At 48.9% G+C, this 20,236-nt stretch overlaps 2 protein-coding genes across 2 annotated transcripts in view; both read left to right on the top strand.

Moving 5' to 3' along the window:
- LOC119374907 (L-asparaginase) overlaps positions 1-20,236 on the top strand; it is a 61,067-nt gene that overhangs the window by 24,641 nt on the left and 16,190 nt on the right. The window lies entirely within an intron of this gene.
- Positions 14,767-17,360, top strand: LOC119374049 (uncharacterized). The gene has a single exon (XM_049410842.1). The coding sequence runs from the start codon at positions 15,190-15,192 to the stop codon at positions 16,705-16,707; it is 1,518 nt and encodes a 505-aa protein (XP_049266799.1). The 5' UTR covers positions 14,767-15,189; the 3' UTR covers positions 16,708-17,360.

Genomic DNA, 20,236 nt, shown 5'->3' with positions numbered 1-20,236 from the left:
GCTCGGCTATGCCAGGATATACGTAGCGTTAGCAAAGGTTCAGCTGATTATTCTTAGCTTTCCAGATTGTCTGGGATTATTAGCCTTCTTCTGTTCATTCTTCGTACGCTGAACCGCTAATTGCCAGGCAACTACTTCGGGATCCGATGACATAAGCTTCTCGGCTCTTCTGCGCCGTTGAGCAGCATTTGCGCTCTCCTTCTCCATGGCGTTACCCACCTGCAAACGCCAGTCAGAGCCGCTATCAAGCGGCCCCGGCGCAGTGTCAGACGGCGACTACACAGCGGAGGCGAATAGCTGTGCGCACGCTGTGTCTACGACGTCACTCTTCTCGAATGCGGCGCAGACCAGCAGCGGCGAGCCGCGCGCAGCCGTGTCGGAGAGCGCGTGAGATGCCAGCTCCGGTGACCCAGCTGTGTGACATCGCTGATCGTCGCACATGCGTGGCACGGCTCATGACGCTCCACGCGAAATCGGCTTCGGCTAGGCAAGTGTAGCTAACGCTACAAAACAAAATCAGTCACAACCAGAGTTGTTTATACTAACACAAGCGGATTTTTAATGGCCTGTCACGCAGGCCAAAGTAGAGAGGGCATCGTCGGTGCAGAAGTTTGTTACAGCGAAAGCTGTTATGAGATCACAACAGCTGAATTCAGCGCCATAGTTGTCTGCCGCCGCCAGTGTCCGTGACTGCTATCACGTGAAATAAGAGAAAAATAAATGAGAAACAAATTTTCTAGGATCGGATGGGATTTTAACCCGCGCCCCCTGCGTGGCAGTCGGGTCTTCCACCACAGTGCCACGCTGGTGCTTGTAACTCCTTCGCAAAAATACTCTATACAGGCGTCATGTCGGGCAAGGAATTGTGTTAACGTATGTAAAATAGCGTGACAGAAGAGAAAAATAACAACCTGGCATGACACAATGCGCGTTTACGCAACGAGTCGGTCGTTGAATGCTTCCAACCCGTTACAAAGGGCTCAGCCATAATTCTTCATCATCGTAATCAGCCGCAGCACAAAGTGCACATAATGCCTTACAGATGTGTAGCGGGTACCACGACTCTCCGAAGTATGACAAAAAATGGCATAGTGGGAACTTCGCTACTGCAGAAAAATTACAATGATTTATGGCGTAGTGGGTAACGTGCATGTGTACTTGTATCAGTTGCCCCAAGAGACTCCACAACGGGCTCTGCAAAGTCCACTCTTCCAGCTTTCGCTATCTATGACTGTGCTGCATGTTCCACGCAGGCCTGGCGATCTTTTTATCAGAACAGCGGTCTCGCACATCAGAGAGTACACTCAATGACGTGCTGCTTCTGAGATCGTGCTCACTCCCTTGACACAAAGGACTGAGCTCACTATTGACTTTTGAGAAAATAAATACTATAATGCAGTGGTTTGTGCTAGTTGGTAGGACTTCGTGGTACAGTTACTCCCACTCCTCTGAAGAACGTGTTTTACCCTTGTCCCACTTTGTTAAGAGGAGGGCAAGTAACTACCTCACAAATCCATTGTTTTTTGTGATCACGTAAACATAAATTTTTTGCATACAAAAAAACGTTACGAACCATTACAGAGCACTTTTTTTTTTCGTTCCAGAACAGAAACGGAACGGAAGTTTCTGCGGTGGAACGAAACTAAAACCGAAACAAAAATCATTTCGTTCCGACACCCTCTGCACAACCACAGAATCGAACCACTGACTCTTTGCTCTGCGATGTGACACAGTTAAGCCACAAATGTCTACATCCTCCTGCGTTTAAATGGTTTTTAATAGACATCCTTTACAGTTCGTGGTACATGCATCTTCAGCGTCGCAGAGGCTTGTTGGCTAAATACTAGGGGTGTGCGAATATTCGAAATTATTCGATTCGCATTGGAATTTTACTATACGAATTTCCCAAAAACATACAGTCAACATCCTATTGAAAGTGACCCCTTCAGATATTCAATATGCTTCACCTCATTACACTCTCGTAGTGCGGCAAAGCTGCCTTTCAAGCTCCGTTACGGTCGAACTTTGCCAAGGCACAGTCAACGTCCGATTGGAAGTGGTCCCTAGATTTTCAATATGCTTCACCTCATCACACCCCGGTATTGTGGCAAAGCTGTTTTTCGAGCTCCGTTACAGTCGAACTTAGCCAAGACACAGTCAACGTCCGATTGGAAGTGGTCCCTAGATTTTCAATATGCTTCACCTCACCACATCCCGGTATTGCAGCAAAGCTGCCTTTCAAGCTCTGCTACGGTCGCAAATGTACTAACTTAAGAAAATGCTGGTTCCAACATGGAGATGAAAGATGTGGCAGAGGTGGGGGCTCAGTTAATTCTGTTTTGGGCCTGAAATTTGGACAAGAAGGCTGAGAAATCGGAAGCCGAAGCTTTTTAGCAACCAAAATTTCAGATGTTCTTATATGTCGACGTCTATGAGGCAGATTCGGAACTCCGGACTTGAAGGGAGCACACCCTTGTCCGCCACATCAGTTGGGCTTCCACAGAAGTTTAAAGAGGAGGAGGGGCTGAGGAAATGGCATCTTTGCCTATCACGTGTAAAGTGTTGTCGGCAACACTTTAGTTGCACCAAATCATGTACATAAATACAATTCGGCCTCTACATTGCCTCATTCTTGATAAGACAACTATGAAACACCACCCCGCCAGCGCTTCATCAGCCTAGCAAAAAGAAACACTTTCATGTTGCTATCTCATAAGAATATGGGGGGAGGTGGCATTGAAAAAAAACTTTTTTGTTTGTTGACCTAGAGCAATGAAATTTGGCATGCATACTAATAAGTGTCTCGTATAGGGAAATATGCAGTTTCATCATGATACCTTGAGTAGTTCTCAAGTTACATCATGCTACATGGTCCAATTATATGGTCTGCTCGTGGAAAGCCTAGCGCTGTAACAAAACATGCCAGGAAGCTGCAAATGGTGTTGATCTTTACTCAAAAGAAGACTACAAGGTATGACACTCTCAGAATTGTTTAGTAAATTCTCTTCTTTTTTTTAGAGATCATCATGGCTGCTGACACACATTGTCAGAAACAGTGTCACGGACAAATCATGATCTAGAAAAAAAACTGGGCCATAAACAAGAAATTGAAGAATGTCATACCCACAAGCAGTGTTCAGGGATTCAGGAAAAAGAAACAGAATCAAAATCGGTCCAGTCATTCCCGTGCTACTCTTTCCACGAGCAATGCACAATGTCCAAAACACACTTGTGAGAAAAAGCCTATCAAAGTTTTCGAAGTTGTTTGCATTTGTTAGAACGCACCAGCACTGTAGTCCTTGGTGTCCTTGTGTAGAGGCAACCTTTTGCGTCTCTGCCCTTTCACTTCATGCATGTGCGATGACTTCCTTGCTCGCTGAGCGTCTTTTTAGCAGCCCTGTGGAGGGTAAGGGCCCCAGGTTGCATACCCATTGCAGCACAAATCTTGGCGTAAGCTTGAAAGTTGCCTGCATTGTACCTCGCAACTGCCTCATGGACTGCTACTTCCACAGTGAAGTGGGAGGCATGCTGCTGCTTAGAAATTAGTGACCAAATCACCGAGTGAAGGCTTTCAGCGGCATTTTGTGTCTTGTTGCCACTGCAACGAGCCTGCAGTTGAGGGTCAGACAGGCGTTGGTACACTGGCCGCAATGCTTCAACAACTTTGTTGGGCAGGTTATACGTGTGTGGAGGTTGTGGCTTCCCCTCTGCCTCTGCTGCACGGTGCCTGCACCAGCTGCGGGCACCGGAAGGGCAGAGCTCGTGATGAGGTTCTGCATCTGAAGATGAACCATTATGAAAGGTGGCCATCACTGCTTTCTTCATGTCTTTGATGTCCGTGTTGCTTCACAGTGCTAGGCCATAATAGCTGGTGAGCCTTTTGATCAAGTCCTGCGTCAGGCCAATGTTGTCACGGATAGCCATGCCATAACAACCAGTCAGTCTTTTAATCAGGTCTTGAGTCAGGCTGCCCCATCCTCCTAGTCGATCCTTCTTGCTTCTTGACACGTGTTGGAGAGCTGTACCCATCCTCTCTTTGACATGATTTATACAGTCTTCTTTAGCCAGTCGAATAAATCTGTACGTTCTTTCTTCAGAAAGAGTGAGGAAAGTATCACTGTCTCCATTACAAACAATGGATGCGTACCGGAAATCATTCTTTCCAGTGGCCTTCTAAATAAAATTAAGGTGGGGGACGTGGCATTCAGTGCCAAATTTCTTATTCCTTGGTAGGTTTTGATGAAAATTGGCACAGTTATTGCAAACATTTCTGGGATCAAATATCTGAGCAGTTTATTCAATAACGCGAGTTGATCAGATATAAATTCAACTCCCTGCTTCACACACGCCACGCTCATTTGCAAACCTCGCCTGTGATGCGTTTCATCATCCACTCGGTCGCGGAAACGGTAATTTGCGAGGCATTCGTTATTTTAGAAGATTCATCAGAGCTAGCGGCGATACCAAGCACGAATCCAAGCGTGCCTAAATTGCGTCACCAGCGCTTTCTTTCAAGCCGATGTACTCGGCCGCGGGGTCCGGGAAGTCGGCGCACGATATGCTGGCTGGCGGCATTCGGCGACAATACGCAGTGCTCAGCCGCGGCGACGAAAAATCGGCGCGCATAACGTGCTTGGTCTCGCATTTTGCGGCGCCGACGCGCGAAATTGCTAGCCGCTGTTCCGAGCGGTCAATGCGCGACGAGCTTGGCCGGGAGGTCCGCTGCCGATTCGTAAAATGCCCATCCGCACTTTCGAGGAGCCAGCGGACGATGCGATTTGTTGCTTGTGCGAAGCACAGTGCGGCTTGTCCGCTAGCGCGATGTCCTTGCCCGCAAAGTTCGGATTCGTCTCGTAAACCAGCGCCGTGAGCGGAGTTAGGCCTAGCCACGACTCCGAGCAGTAAGCTCGGTCGCGGTGTGCGTGGCCGCTGTGCCCGATGTTTCAAAGCAAGTCATGTTCGATCGCGAGTACAAAGAGTAGTCCCGCGAAGTTATTCGTCACGGAGTACGAAGTGCTGACAAGCTGAACTACCCGAGACGCGCATCTGCGATGTTCGCGACGAGCGCGGCACGCTATCGTCTATCGTACACTGATGACTGCGCTTCCGCTTGCAGCTGTCAAACTACAGGGTAATCATATTCTAAATTATCGGCGACCCGTGCATACAGAACGAGTGAACGCGTCACTAAGTAGCGCGATTTTCGACAGTCGTAACATCAGGTAACATCGCGACGCGTAAGCAGCAGACGGCTGTCCTCTCGGAGCGAGCATCGGACCAATGACGAGGCGTGCTGGAGCAACATGGCGGACGCGGCCAATCGGAGGCCTCGAAACGACCTTCAGAGATGTGCTTTTTGTGCGCTTGTTTTTAAAGCGAGGAGCCAGCTGAGGCGGGGAATTTGAAAACGAAGAAATGCTCTTTACGGCGAGCTCAAAATGGCGGCGCCCGGTTGTACCGTTGCGGAGCAAGAATTTTTTGAAAAGCACTGTTTTTTTGCGATCTCCACAATAATTTCCGACACCTCAGCCCGCGCAACTAATTTTTTAAAGCACTTCTAGGTGGTTTTCGGTGAAGATATTTTGGAATCAGATAGAAAAAGGGCTACAGAAACTGAAAATGTGATTTTCAAAAAATCGATTTTTTTGCCGTTTTGCGCGATACGAAAGCCGCGTCCCCCCTTAAGAATCCTCTCTAACTTTCTTTTCTGCAATTTCACTTCGAAGTATTCGAAAAATATTCTAGAAATATTCTAAAAATATTCGATTCGATTCGCACTCACACTTCTATATTCGAATTCGCTTCGCACCCAAAATTTTGCTATTCGCACAGCTCTACTAAATGCCCAAGGTGTGGCTTAGCATGGCCATAAAGAAAGGGAACTGCTGTCGGTTTTGCAGGCTCTTGTGCTTGCATGACCAGCGTTGCAATTGCATCTCGGTGACATTGAAGCACACGGTTCTGCTTTAACTTCTTGACACTGTCACGAACTTTTATGAAACAAAAGAAAAAGGAAAACTTGGCACTCTAAATCATACAAATGTACAAAATACAGTCGCTACAAACTTCAACCTCTCAACTCAGTACATAACTAAATCGTCCTAACCCTAGCCTGCTCCAGTCTTATAACAACTAACACGTCGGACCGGCCTTACTTGTCATTTCTGGTGACTTGGTGCAAAGCCGAAGTCCCGTCTGGTGTCTACGTCGTCCAGTCCTTTAACTTGACATGGTCCATGGCGTAGCACAATGCGCCAACCGTCGTTGCCTGGTTACAAGCAGGCACTCCGCTCTCCTGACGGCTAGACCCGCTAGGCCTAACGTCGTTGTCGGCTCCTTCGCCAAGCATGGCGTTCCACCGCTGACGTGGCCCTCCGTTGATTGCCGTCGGTGTCTTGCTTCGGAAGGGGTCTTGCGCCGGGAACGTCCGTACTTGTGGGGCGCGGTAACTGCATCTCCGAGGAGCCTCGCTCGAACGCCGTCGAGTCCGCCGGCTTCACCTCGGGACGCCCGCGTCACCGGCCGCAGACCCGAACGCCCGTCGCACCCGTCGCCAGTGCTTCTGCTGGCGATGCGACCTTCCTTCGCCGAGCCCACGAAGACAATGCCAGCTCATTGCTCTTCGTCCTCCTTCATGGCTCGGTTCGCGTGCCTCGAGCTCTGTGGAATCTTCCAAGCACGCGCTCGTGCCACTTCGAATGTCTTGAGGACTTCGTCGTCATCGTTTTCCCGCCGCCTTGCGCTCACTCGTGACATACGCCACCATTTCGAAGAGTTTCTTCCCAAAAACTGCTTTTCTATGTCCTGAACTTGGGGTGTAACTTATAAGTTGCGTCTGCTTGCTTTGAACTGCACTGAGCACACACTGTTCACTGATGACTGCTACGACTCACAAAACTCTGACCACCACACAGTTTCGGAAATGCTACACAAAACGCTACCAGTAGTCACAGTTCACATTGTTCCAAATAATCTTGTCTAAAACAAACTTGCGTAAGTCCCCACCAAACTAACTCTCTATGCGAAACAACTTTTAATAAATCCCGACCTCACTCTTTTCCATTGCATGTCCACGACTGAAACATTTCACACTTCTTTCAAGTCTTCTTCTAACATTCGCAACTTTATTTTGCGTCTTCGTACCGCGCGCCTTCGGGAACATCCACTGCAAACGCTGCCTTTATTTCTGCTCTTAACAATCATCAAACGCCTCATTCATACTACTATTCTGGGGTGCGTCCTAACTAAACATTTTTGGCTGAGCATTGGCACAGCTCTTTTAGCACCCGTGTATCTGTAACTAATTTTTGGGGCGGTTTTCTTCCTGCTTTGCTTTAACTGGGCGACACCGTGAGTGTCAGCAAAGCCAATGAACGTCACACTCTCCAGTATAAACCTCTCTGGTGCATGCCCCGTGATTTTTTTCTTCAAGATGAGTAACTCTGAGTGGTGGGCTACTCTCCAGTTCTGCATGTTCTGCACAGACTGGCTCAAGCGCGATCTTTTCCTCTGGTCCCTGATATACACAATTGACGTGCCATGCACTAACACTTTCAATATTGCTACTACATGATGTATCTGAGATGTCATTTTCCTTGCTAATTACTAGCCCACTTTCCTTTACACCACTCCCATGGTCGCTAGTAATCTGTTCAACATGGTCACAGCTGTGAACATCAGGACATTTCAATTCCCGGGGTAAATCCTCCCTTGGCATTCCTACGTCCGGTCTAACGTCTGTGGCTTTTGCCAACCTCAGTTCGCGCTCGAGCTGTTCCTTCTCTTTAGCATGTGCTTCACGTGCTTCAGCACGTTTTACCTCAAGTTTTTCTTCGAGCTCTTTTTGCGCGCGCTCCCTCTCTTTTCGAACACGCTCTTGCTCTATTCCGAGAAACTCCAATGCCTCTTCTTTTGAATAACCTCGGTCTCTCGCTAAGCACAGAATCTTGACGAAGTCCATTGCCACAGCTCCGAAATCCGTAACGGGCAGGAAATTGAATCCTGGCAGGCTTGCCAATTGTCACGAATTTCGGGTATCCCGGTGCGATGGACACAGTCTAGACTCGGGGTATAGCACAGCAAACTTTTATCAAACAAAAGAAAAAGGAAAACTTGGCACTCTAAATTATACAAATGTACAAAATACAGTCGCTACAAACTTCAACCTCTCAACTCAGTACATAACTAAATCGTCCTAACCCTAGCCTGCTCCAGTCTTATAACAACTAACACGTCGGACCGGCCTTACTTGTCATTTCTGGTGACTTGGTGCAAAGCCAAAGTCCCGTCTGGTGTCTACGTCGTCCGGTCCTTTAAGTTGACATGGTCCACGCCGTAGCACAATGCGCCAACCGTCGTTGCCTGGTCACAAGCAGGCACTCCGCTCTCCTGACGGCTAGACCCGCTAGGCCTAACGTCGTTGTCGGCTCCTTCGCCAAGCATGGCGTTCCACCGCTGAAGTGGCCCTCCGTTGATTGCCGTCGGTGTCTTGCTTCGGAAGGGGTCTTGCGCCGGGAACGTCCGTACTTGTGGGGCGCGGTAACTGCATCTCCGAGGAGCCTCGCTCGAACGCCGTCGAGTCCGCCGGCTTCACCTCGGGACGCCCGCGTCACCGGCCGCAGACCCGAACGCCCGTCGCACCCGTCGCCAGTGCGTCTGCTGGCGATGCGACCTTCCTTCGCCGAGCCCACGAAGACAATGCCAGCTCATTGCTCTTCGTCCTCCTTCATGGCTCGGTTCGCGTGCCTCGAGCTCTGTGGAATCTTCCAAGCACGCGCTCGTGCCGCTTCGAATGTCTTGAGGACTTCGTCGTCATCGTTTTCCCGCCGCCTTGCGCTCACTCGTGACACACACGTACCAACAGCATTCCATGGCCTTGCATGTGACGTCATCCTGTCTTGCGTCATGTGCAAGCCAGCTTCTGCTTGACAACTTAACATGCCACAGGAGCTGCTTGTCATCAACACCACTGTTCTACACACGGCTTATCGTGGTCTCTCTCTCGAAGATTTAGCGCACGAAAACACGAGGACGCAAGAAGGGCACGAGGAGACAGCCCTACTAACAACTGAGGTTTATTTCGCATGGAAACATAATATACCCAGGTACAAAAGGAAAGAGTGACACCCACGCACCACATCGCGTCACAGCAACCGCGCCACCACTACCGCAACAAGAACTTTATCTCTTTTTCGGATAACGATACAGAAGGGCTGCTAACACAATCTTCGCTCTTGTCGCTCTTGTTAATTGCGAGCGCCTCTACAATTTCCCTAGTCATCTGATCTGCATGTTTCGCTATCACTTTCGTTCTATTAAAATTCTGCTTGCAACCACAGCACATGCAGTGTGCGGCAAGATGACCGCTCGTCGCTAGCTTGCCGACATTACGGCAATGTTCTCGTAGGCGGTCGTTTAAACATCTGCCTGTTTGGCCGGTGTACTCTTTTCGGCATGACAGGCTGATGCAATACAAAACGCCTTCCGCACATGGCACGAACTGTTCACGATGTCTTTTACTGCAGACGATGCGCTCTTTGAGTGGGGTTGTTAATACGTGCACACAACCCTGAAAGTTTTACTGGGGCAGAGAACACAACGTCCACACCGACTCTTCTACCAATCTTTTTAAGATTGTGGCTTAGGCTGTGAAGATAAGGCACCACAACCATTTTGTTTCTGCGCGCCTGCGGAGCGGCATCAGGGTTTTCACGGGAGCACTTTCTTAACAAACTACCAGCCACCGCTGTGAGCAGCTGCATGGGGTAGCCGGCTGCACAGAGGCGCGAAACTTGACTATCGAAGCTGTTCTGCATGAGATGCTGACAGGTTTTCAGAAGTGCATTTCTAAAGCACAGATTGATAATACCCCGCTTTACTAGTTTAGAATGTGCTGACGCGTAAGGAAGGAGGGGCTTTTGTCCTCGGGGCTGAGGTCCAAGAACCTAATGCGACCATTGACAGGCTGTTCACATGTTATCCTTAACGGTTTGAGGCATTCGCTAAATATTGAGCAAATGGTTGATGTGGCAGCCGCCGCGCTATCACTGTCACTATGTAAAAGCACCAAATAGTCGTCAACATAGTGGAAGATCTTAACAACCGATGTTGCTTCCAAGCGAGCACGCAGAATCATGTCTTCGCAGAATCCTGTTAGGTTCTTGGACCTAACCCTCCATTTTCTTTGTAGTCATACGTGTTGGTGCTATCAGCCCCGAGGACAAAAGCCCCTCCTTCTTTACGCGTCAGCACATTCTAAACTAGTAAAGCGGGGTATTATCAATCTGTGCTTTAGAAATGCACTTCTGAAAACTAGGCTTGTGCGAATATTCGAGCACTTAGAATATTCGAACGAATAATACACTATTCAAATTCGCTTCGATTCGAATTTAAATTATTGAAAATTTCGAAGTACTTCGAAAGGAAAGGTGCATATTAATCCGCTTGTAACCCCCCTGTAAAGGTGGTTTCACTGCAGTGCAGGGGTGCTATACCGTGAATACACCTTTCTAAAAAAAAAATCCGCACTGTCCGCATGTGATCTCCTGTAAAGGTGGTTTCACTGCAGTGGAGGGGTGCTATACCGTGAATACACCTTTCCAGGGAAAATCCGCACTACCGCGAAGCCCCACTTCATGGTTAAATGAACATATTACCCTCACATCGATTCATCATTTTTTAAGCTTAAAAACTTGTTGTACCAGCTTATATGCTCCAAGTGTAGTAAATTTTAAAACGTTACATACTTTAAAGGTTATCACTTGCATTCTACCGAAAGCCAAATCCTGCTACTATTCAAAGTTGCTTCCACTTCCTTTGAACCAAAAAGAATGACATTTGCACATGCCTTGTTACAATTAAAGAAAAAAACACTGTGCAGGTTGGTTGGGTCATGACAAATATGCTCGTTTTTCTTTATAATGTGTGACATATACTATTCGAATTCGATTCGAACCTAAAATTTACTATTCGCACAAGCCTACTGAAAACCTGTCAATATCTCATGCAGAACAGCTTCGATAGTCAAGTTCCACGCCTCTGCGCAGCCGGCTACCCCATGCAGCTGCTATATTATGTTAGGTATATAATTAGGTATATTATGTTTCCATGCGAAATAAACCTCAATTGTTAGTAGCGCTGTGTCCTCGTGCCCTTCCTGCGTCCTCGTGTTTTCGTGCGCTAAATCCTCGATATGCTGTACCAACTAGCCCACCACTCGGTTTTACTGGTCTCTCTCTATTTATGGGCCTGGCCATGCCGCAGCATGCCTGCTTACTAAGGAAGCTCATGTTTACTACCATTCTGTATTGCTCGTAAAGCTCCTACTTCATCTAACATTCCAATTTGTTGCTATTGCATTTGCCCTTGTGGTGACATATATTTTTTCCGTGTAGCTAGTGTAACCTAAAGCCTCTACTCCGGCCATTCTCCAAGGTCAGTGGATCTCAATGAAACTCACTGGGTACGTTCCCCTGCACACTTTGTCATCTATGCCAAACAATAGGCTTGAAAAATGCGAGAATGTTTTACAGATGAACGTTACCCCACACTTGGCTCCCCACATGATTGGCCACAGTGTGTGCAGAGTGTATGCTTGCGCGTGCAAACGTGCTGGGAGTGAATAGCAGACAACAGCGACGGCAGCCAGCAGTGTTGAGGAGTGCAATTTTTGTGTTCAATTCTAAATGTTGCTGCTGCTAGATTTTACATTCTGTGTGTACATTGAAGTGGCTGGTAGCAAGTGATTAATGAGAACTAACAGACACTAATGCCAAGAGTAGGGGGTGTTATTTGTAGTAATTAGGATATACAGTGGAACTTCGATTATACGACTTTCAGGGGACCGCGCAAAAATCGCCGTATAATCCGGGCGTCGTATAATCGAAAAACCGAGAATATATTCAGTGACGGTCATTGTTGCCCCTCAACAGCGGGCACATAATGCCTAAGAAAGTCCGCGGCACAAACCTACGCTGCTCCGAAGAACGTAGATTAAATTAATTGAAAAAATGACAACCACGCATTTTATCGGAGGTGTGAACAAACCTTTATTTCTCACCTTTTAAACAAATCTGTGATTTTCTTCTGAGAGTTTGCCCAGCCACGACGCATCAGCTTTCTTTCGATAGCTGCAACACCTGGCAGCAAGTCGCCGATCTCGTCGCGTGCGCAAGCAAACCGCCGAATGTGGTTGACGTAGCACAACACGTCCGCGTAAGTCAGAACGGACGCGCTAGCCTCTGCAGCGTCGTCCATCTCTTCCTCGTCGGAAGTTCCCGCAGTGTCGGGACGCACAGTTTCGATAATGTCATCCAGCGACACTTCACTGCACACTGCAACGTCGTCGTCGGCACCAACATAGTCTGCGAAAGATCCAGGCAGCTCCAGGCTGCTGAACTCTGGTTCGTCGTCAACGGGCACTGCAGCTTCACTGGTAGAACAAGCACCACTTCTATTAAAGCCGCAGTGCCTGAAGGAGTTGGTGATGGTTTCTGGCGTGACTGCGTCCCATGCACTAGCAATGTAGTGCATTGCATCAAGCACAGAAAGCTTCTTATCCAGCTGCTTGCGTTCCATACCAGAAACTTCCGATATTTCTGTTTCATGCACTTGATGACGCCAGCGTCAAGTGGCTGCAGCTGGCTAGTGCAATTGGGGGGCAGAAATGCGACTTTCACATTTCTCAAATGCGACATATCTGATGGATGGCATGGCGCATTGTCAAGCAGAAGAATAATCTTTCTGTTCTTAGCCCCCATTTTGCAGTCCAGCTGCCGCAGATATGTAGAAAACATAGCAGCCGTCATCCAGGCTTTCCGGTTGAACGTGTACTGGCACAGCAGCCTTTTCAAATTCTTGAAGCATCGCGGCTTCTCAAACTTGCCGATCACGAGGGCAGGAAGCTTTTCAGAACCGTCTTCATTAGCGCAAAGCAATACGGTAAGACGCTCTTTGCTTCGCTTACCCCCGTGACAGCTCTCTCCTTTGAATGCCAATGTCTGTTCTGGCTGCATATTATAAAATAATCCAGTTTCGTCCGCGTTGAACACGTCGGACGGCTTGTATTCCCGTATCGATTCCGGCAACAATGCAGTCCACTTTTCTACAGTGTCGGAGCTGACTGACGCGCTCTCTCCACAGCAGCGGCTGTACACAACTCCACTGCGTTTTTTAAAGCGATCCAACCAGCCATTGGAGGCTTTAAAGTCGTCAATGCCGCAGCGCAATGCAACTGTCTCAGCCTTCTCCTTCAAAATTGCGCCATCCACGGCAATTCCTGAACTGCAGGCCTGACGCAACCACTCAACGAGGGCCTTCTCCATGGCAGCATATTTGCCATCTTTCGCGGCCTTCCTGTTCAGGCCGAACTATGCCGCATTTAGTAGGATGCTGTCCTTCTTCGCGAGGATCGTTTTCAGCGACGACTCGGGAATGTTCAGGTCGCGGGCAATGCTGGCCTTTGTTGCTCCGTTCCGCTTCTCCGCCTCCTCGATTATGCGAAGCTTTTCTCCGAGCGTCAGCGGTTTTCGGTTCCGCGACATTGCGAGACGCAGCACTCGCAACCAAGAATTCGAAAGCTTCCTCGCACACCAATGTCCGAACACAGAAAATTTTGCACGTGGACACAGCAGCTGCGGCGCAGCACAACCAACCGATGAGGCAAACACGTGAAGGAATGGCTGAATGGCAGCACGGCAGTAGGCCTATTCGATTTGCAAGCTTCGACCAATCGCGAGCGGCTAAAACGCCCCAGCCCTCTGGTAGCTAGTGTGATGAGTAAAGGAGGGGCACGAGGTGCGTGCCGAACGTGGAAGCGCGGCAACGGTGCGCGAGAAGCAAAGTCACCCGATGGCACGCGCACCAGCCACGTCGACGCAGAGGATTGGCCAGATAGCGGCTCGTGGCATGCGACCCGAGCCGTGATGATGAACGACGAAGGATGATCGGGGCACTGTGCTGTGGGGCGCCGGACGGAGAAGATCGAGGAAGGAGCAAGCGTCGCACCCGTGGCGAAAGCGGCTGGTACTCGGTTCTGGAGGTGGCGGAACGCAAGGCCCGGGGAGTGGCCGTCGACCTTGGAAGGCTCGAAGCGAGGCTGCCCGGACCATCGCCCCTCAATACGGCAGTTCCGGGATCGCCAGCAGCCCTGCTCTTCTCGGCAGGACGGTTGCAGACCACAGTGCAGTCAACGAGACGCCCGTCACCCGTGGAGTCCTGAAGCAAGGGACCCAGGCCCAGTTAGGCCTAACCTCGACGGACCGAGGACGGAGAAGACTACTGGGGACGTTCGCGACGAGAGCAAGCAGCGGGCTGGACGAAGGCAACCGACGATGAACTCGGAGGCCTACTGAGGATGTCGACGACGGTCTCGACGAGAGATTGACGCAACGGGAACTTCGAGTCGTCACGACGATCTGTAAGAACGTTCGATTGTCACAAGGCCCATAGTGGCCAGACTGAGTTGGAGACTTATCTAAGCCTAGCTAAAACGCTTGGTTTAGTTAATTTCGGTTCTGGGCATGAACTGACATGTCGCAAGAATGTAAATAGGTTTTTTTGTTATATTGTTCAGTGTTCTTAACGCTCTTTTCTGTATGTTACCTTTTTGCTCAGGATAAACTTTGTTGTTTTTTGCCCGTCCTACCACGGTCTCCTGAGCACGTCTCACTCTCCCCCAATCCGTTTTTGCAAGCACTCCCGAGACAACACGTGACAGCTAGACAGCGGCGAGTTCCGGTTCCCGCGGCTGTCGCAAACGTTGGCTCAACCAGCGCCTCCTGTATTTTTTCTGTGCCTGCCGCGTGAGCGCCGCGGCGACCGCCGAGCCCTCTCCCATTACTCTCTCGATTTCGCCCCTAGACGCCGCTTGGCGGCGCTGCGTTATTACCCTCTTGCAGACGACGCTCTCCGCCGCTCGCGCTCCGGCCTTTGGCGCTTTTTCTGTCATCTGCTAAAAAGAAGCGCGAACATTGTTCGGAGTTGTTGCCATCAAATTAAAAGAAGTAGTATTCATGTGTAAATAAGAATAAAGGTGAAATAAATTGTCAGTATGACTCTTACCGGAGTGATAATTCGCGTGGCAGTTACCTTGCAGACGACAAGTTTAACTCGTCGTTTGGTCGCAGAGGCAGTTGTAGGCCTGTCTGTTTGCTTCAGTGGGGATGTCCTCCTGCCTTTTCATCGGTCACTATGCGCTGCTGTTGCGTTCCGTTCTGCACTTCTAGCCAGCGAAAGAAAGAAGCAGGAGTGTCCTTTCACGAGATACGAGTGAACACTGAGCTACGTGAACGATGGCTACGAGTTATTGCAAGAAAGAACTGGGTGCCGAATTCCACCTCAAATTACTCGGCCGTGTGCAGCCTACATTTTGTGGAAGCTGACTTTCGTGAAAATACTAAGAGGCGTATGCTAAAGCCTGATGCGGTGCCTAGTGTGTTTCCTCATTATCCATCGTACATGAAGAAGGAGCCACCTAAGGAGAGAAGCTGCAGCGGCATACAGAAGAGAAAGCGTGATTCTTCGACGGACACGTTGGCAAGTCTGCCAAGTCAAAAAATCGATTCGCGCCCTGCATCGGCGCCAGAAGTTCGCGCGGACACGCCTAAAGAAGTCGCTGAGCCCAGTGGCTGGCAACAACCAGAAAGTGTTTCTTCAAGCGACATCCAAGACTTGCCTTTTGTGACAGCGGCTAGTGACTACTGTCAGTCCGCAAACATCCTTGAGCCACCAGATGCGCAGCCAGCGGAAGAGGGTGCAGGCGCGCGTGCCTTGAGGTCAGTTGGTGTTCAAGCCGACAGTAGGAGTACCGCATCAGCCTTTTTGGAGCGAAAAAAATGGCGCGAGAAGGAAAGAGCATGGAAGCAACGAAATGAAAGACTGCAGGCAACAGTCGATGCCTACAAGAAGGGGCTGCAGCAATTGAAGGAAGAGTGCAACGTGAGCAAATTTCTTCAAGTGGCCAGGGACTCAGATCAGGGCAGCACTAAAGCCAGAGTCGTTATGGATCAAGTGCTAAATTACAAGGCGAAAAAACCGAAGTGGTGTGAAACCAGTATACGACAGTGTATAATTTTGCGGAACCTCTCAACAAAGTCGTGTGAATATATAAGGACAGAGCTCCACGCGCTCCCGTGCAGAACTACGCTTCAAAAGTACCTAGGAACTACTGTCGGAGAAATAGGTTTCAGTGAACTAGTGAAGCAAAGGCTCAACGCTGAAATGGAGTGCCTCAGAGCGGAGCAGGCCAAAATGTGCAGCCTCGTCGTAGATGAAATGAGGATCAAGCAAAGGCTTGAATACAACAAACAAAGAGATGTTTTCCTGGGCGATGTAGACATGGGTGCTCTGAACAAAGTTTTGTCCGACTCGGAAAGGAGCGAACTAGCGAACTCGCTTTTGTGCTTCTTGATCTGTGGCCTTCATGCTAGGTTCCGGATCCCAGTGGGATACTTCTTTACCAGAGCATGCACTGTTGAACTACTTGCGGAAACCACCAAGCACGTCATCAGAAAAACTGAACAATTGGGATTTGAGATAGTTCGAGTTGTGACTGACAACCATAAAATAAACGTTGCTGCAATGGAGATATTATCAGGTGGGCAGCCGAAAACCCAAGTACCTCATCCTGCCGACCCAAGCCGCAGTTTGTTTCTGGCATTCGATCAAAGTCACATCCTAAAAAACATCCGATCGCAATTTCTGGCATGAGAATTGGGAAGAAATGGCGAAATTTCGTCAAGCTACATAAAGGACCTCTACAAGATGCAGCGGGGCTCGATTCTCAAGCCGGTCCGTTTCCTTACGAGGAAACACCTCTATCCGTCGAACATCGAAAAAATGGGAGTGAAGCCTGCCGTCCACTTGTTTTCAGCAGCCGTGACAGCGGCTTTGTCCTTCATGAAAGATGATGCAGGGCACACGTGCGACGCAAAGTTCACCAGTGTCGGCCCAACTGTTGAGTTCATGAATAACGTGAGCAGATGGTTTACTCTCATGGACGTCAGCAATTGCCAGCAGCATATTCACCAGAACTACCCGGACACCAGGGAGTTTGCTGATCCTGAGGACTCCAGACTTCATTGGCTAGAACTTGTTTTTTTAGAATACGTTGAACAGCTGAAGGCGGCAAGTGCACCAATGAACTTCCTGACCAAAGAAACTCACCATGCACTAGTATTCACCACTGTTGCCAACGTCCAGTGTATCCGTTTTTTATTAGATAGAGGGTTCAAATTTGTATTGACTAGAAAATTTTCAAGCGACCCCATCGAATCCCTGTTTGGGACCCTTCGACGCAGCGCTGGCTGCAGTGATATGCTAGATGTGAGAAGCGCTCTTTCGGGCTTGAGAAGATGCTGAAGACGGGCATCGTTGCGGCTTCGCACACATGCAACGTGCGAAGCTCAGCTTCTTTCGTTTCCTCGGAGAGAATTATTAGGAGCGGCGAGACAAGCAGCACGCCGTCAACAAGCACGTCCGCAGCAGTGAACTCGGCGCAGCACCTACTGCATGAACTCTGCACTTCCTCGAAGCCGTTTCTGCCTACGCCAGATGTAGCAGCAGTTTCACTCGTCGCAGGATACATATCCCGCGTTGTGGGCGAGAAAACTGACTGCGAGCGCTGCGTGTCGCTCGTCTTAAAGGCAAAAGGGAGCAGCACTAGTGCTACGGACGGCTTGATTTCTCACCAGGACAGAGGTGGCTTGTGCTACCCCACGCCGGAGCTCGTGCGTGTTCTGCATGCCCTGAAAAGATTTGTGGACGTGATGCTTTTGGACCGCGCATCTCTCCATAAGCCTCTGGAGACGTGCGTCATGAAGAGTGTGGATGTAATTGTTCGTTTGCCAGTACTGCTGCGTGACCGTTGCGACCAAAGCCAAAGGCGCAAATTAATAGAACTTGTATGCAGAAAGTTTATGAAGCTGCTGTTCACAAACCATGCTGTCGACTTCACCGACAAAAAATCTGTGGCTAAGCTTTATCAAAAGAAGCTGTTGTCGCGGAAGTTTTTGAAGCTTTGAAGCTTGCCCGACACGCGCACCTTCAATGTTGGACTGACACAAATAAGCGGTTTCAGTTCATCCGGTTGTTTTTTTACTTGTTCTGACATGTTTTTCTTTACATTTGTCTTTTCTTTTGTATATATAAAATTGCTATGTCTCATTTTATTACTTCAACCTGTGAATTTCATTTATATTTTGATCGGGATTGATCTCGTTGTTATAGCAGAGCAATTCCTTCGAGCGCTTACATTCAAAGTATAAGACACCTTTAGGGCACTCTTTTTCGTAATACGATATCATAAACAAATAGGTGAATTCGGAAGAACAGAATACGACTGAAAGAAATCGCATAAAATTAGAAAATGCGAGTGGCTGCGCACCATTCAACCATAGCAATCAAGCAAAGAGAGACCTCGTGAGAGGGTAATAACCTGACGCCACCACGCGGTCACTCGAAGAAACAGACCGCCAATCATGGAGCAGTGGGAACTGGCGTGACGCAACAGGCACAGAAAAAATAAAGGAGGCGCTGGCTCAACAATTGCCGTTCAACACGTCCGGTATAACGACACGAAATCTAGTGAAAGTTATCGCATACTAGAAAGCGAGCTCGAAATTATCTGCCATGTTATCTGCTCACAACGGTCACTACAAAACCACCCAGAAGAAGAGAGAGAAAAAAAAAAAGGCGACAACGGAAGTGCGCAGTGCAATGCGACAAAACGAATGCGCTCCGGCTGGCTCCGGCCAACGTTGGCTCTGGCTAGCTATGGCCGACCACGTGTCGAAAAATTGAAGAGGCCCTGTGGTGGCAGCGCGGATACGAACTCGGTTCCTCGGTTTCCCGACTTTTTTCGCCCGGCCGCAGTGTGTTTGCGTGCCAGCCCACGTCATCATAGGTCTTTTTTTTTTCTCGGACAGTCCAGCGAAGCGTCGTACGAGGCGGGGCCGGCGTAAAATTGCGTCGTACAATTGAGGTTTTAAATGCGAAGCATTTCTTAGCGAACCTCTGGCACTTTGAGCGTTTCTATCTACATATCTATCTATCTATCTATCTATCTATCTATCTAGCCGCCTACGTCTGGGTGCTCTCATAATCGCCTCCTTAACTTGGTGTAGACCAAAATTTGCATGGGAGGGTAAGAGGATTTGACGAATATGATTGCCGGGTCATGACATGAATAACCTTAAAATCCTGTCGCGTACGTCGTCAAACCCTTTCCACTAGTCACGTGTGGCACATACCCGTTTACCACGGGCCGCGGTGTACGGGTATGCGCCACAGGTGATTGACAGTTTATATCTACCTAGGAACGGCGAGAACATTGGCAACTTACATGCTAGAGCGTTAAGGAAAACCAACATCGGCAGCGTTGACTCAACGAATGGAAAGAATGAAAATTAAGATCGCAGCAGGAATCGAACCCAAGCATTCTGCGTGGCAATCAGGTATTCTACCACTGAGCCACGCCATGTCTATAAACTGGTTTGGTAAAACAGCCTACGCAGGTGTAATAGCGGTGACAGTCAATTGTGGTTGTGGTGCTGGCTATCTAATTTTACAAGAAAGCAATAAACACTACATGACACGATGGGTACTCCTACGATACAGGCGTCATATCAGATCAACGTCTGTAGTTCCAGTGTTGGCTCCGCTTTTATAGCAGTCTAATAAACTTTACGTTTGTATTCTATGATTCAGGAAAATATATTGAAGCATTGCTCGAGCCCGGAGGAATACATTAACGAAAGTTACATATGATATCCACATCACCGCACCGTAAAGTGCACTTCGTCCACCAGAACGACGCAGTGGCCTCTTTATTTCTAGCGAGGCTGGGCGATGGCCTCATGCTGACCGAGGATGATGCAAGATTGATTGACAGCCGCTTTGTAAACTAAACTACGTAGGACACATACGCTCAGGTAGTGTACGAATACGAAAAACACCATCCATTGATGTTGGTCTACGTAGCACTATCCAAGCCTACCAGCCTCGACGGCCTATACCTCACCAACATGAAGGGTGGCTTCAGGTTCCGACATGTCGCCGGCTCTGTCGACAGACAATTTTTCGATGAAATGACCGAGGCATCCACGAATTCCAACAGCTCTACTATACCACATACTTCACCACACATGGACCCCTCGTCACCACGATCACGATCGGATCCTATAATAAGTCATGACCAGCTGCTGGTGCTCACTGATCACGGTGATGACGCCCTTGTTCA

Source organism: Rhipicephalus sanguineus, chromosome 11 (assembly GCF_013339695.2).
Source record: "Rhipicephalus sanguineus isolate Rsan-2018 chromosome 11, BIME_Rsan_1.4, whole genome shotgun sequence".
In the NCBI taxonomy this organism is placed as follows: domain Eukaryota; kingdom Metazoa; phylum Arthropoda; class Arachnida; order Ixodida; family Ixodidae; genus Rhipicephalus; species Rhipicephalus sanguineus.
The sequence above is the reverse complement of the archived record's forward strand: the minus strand, read 5'-3'. Positions and strand labels throughout refer to the sequence as shown.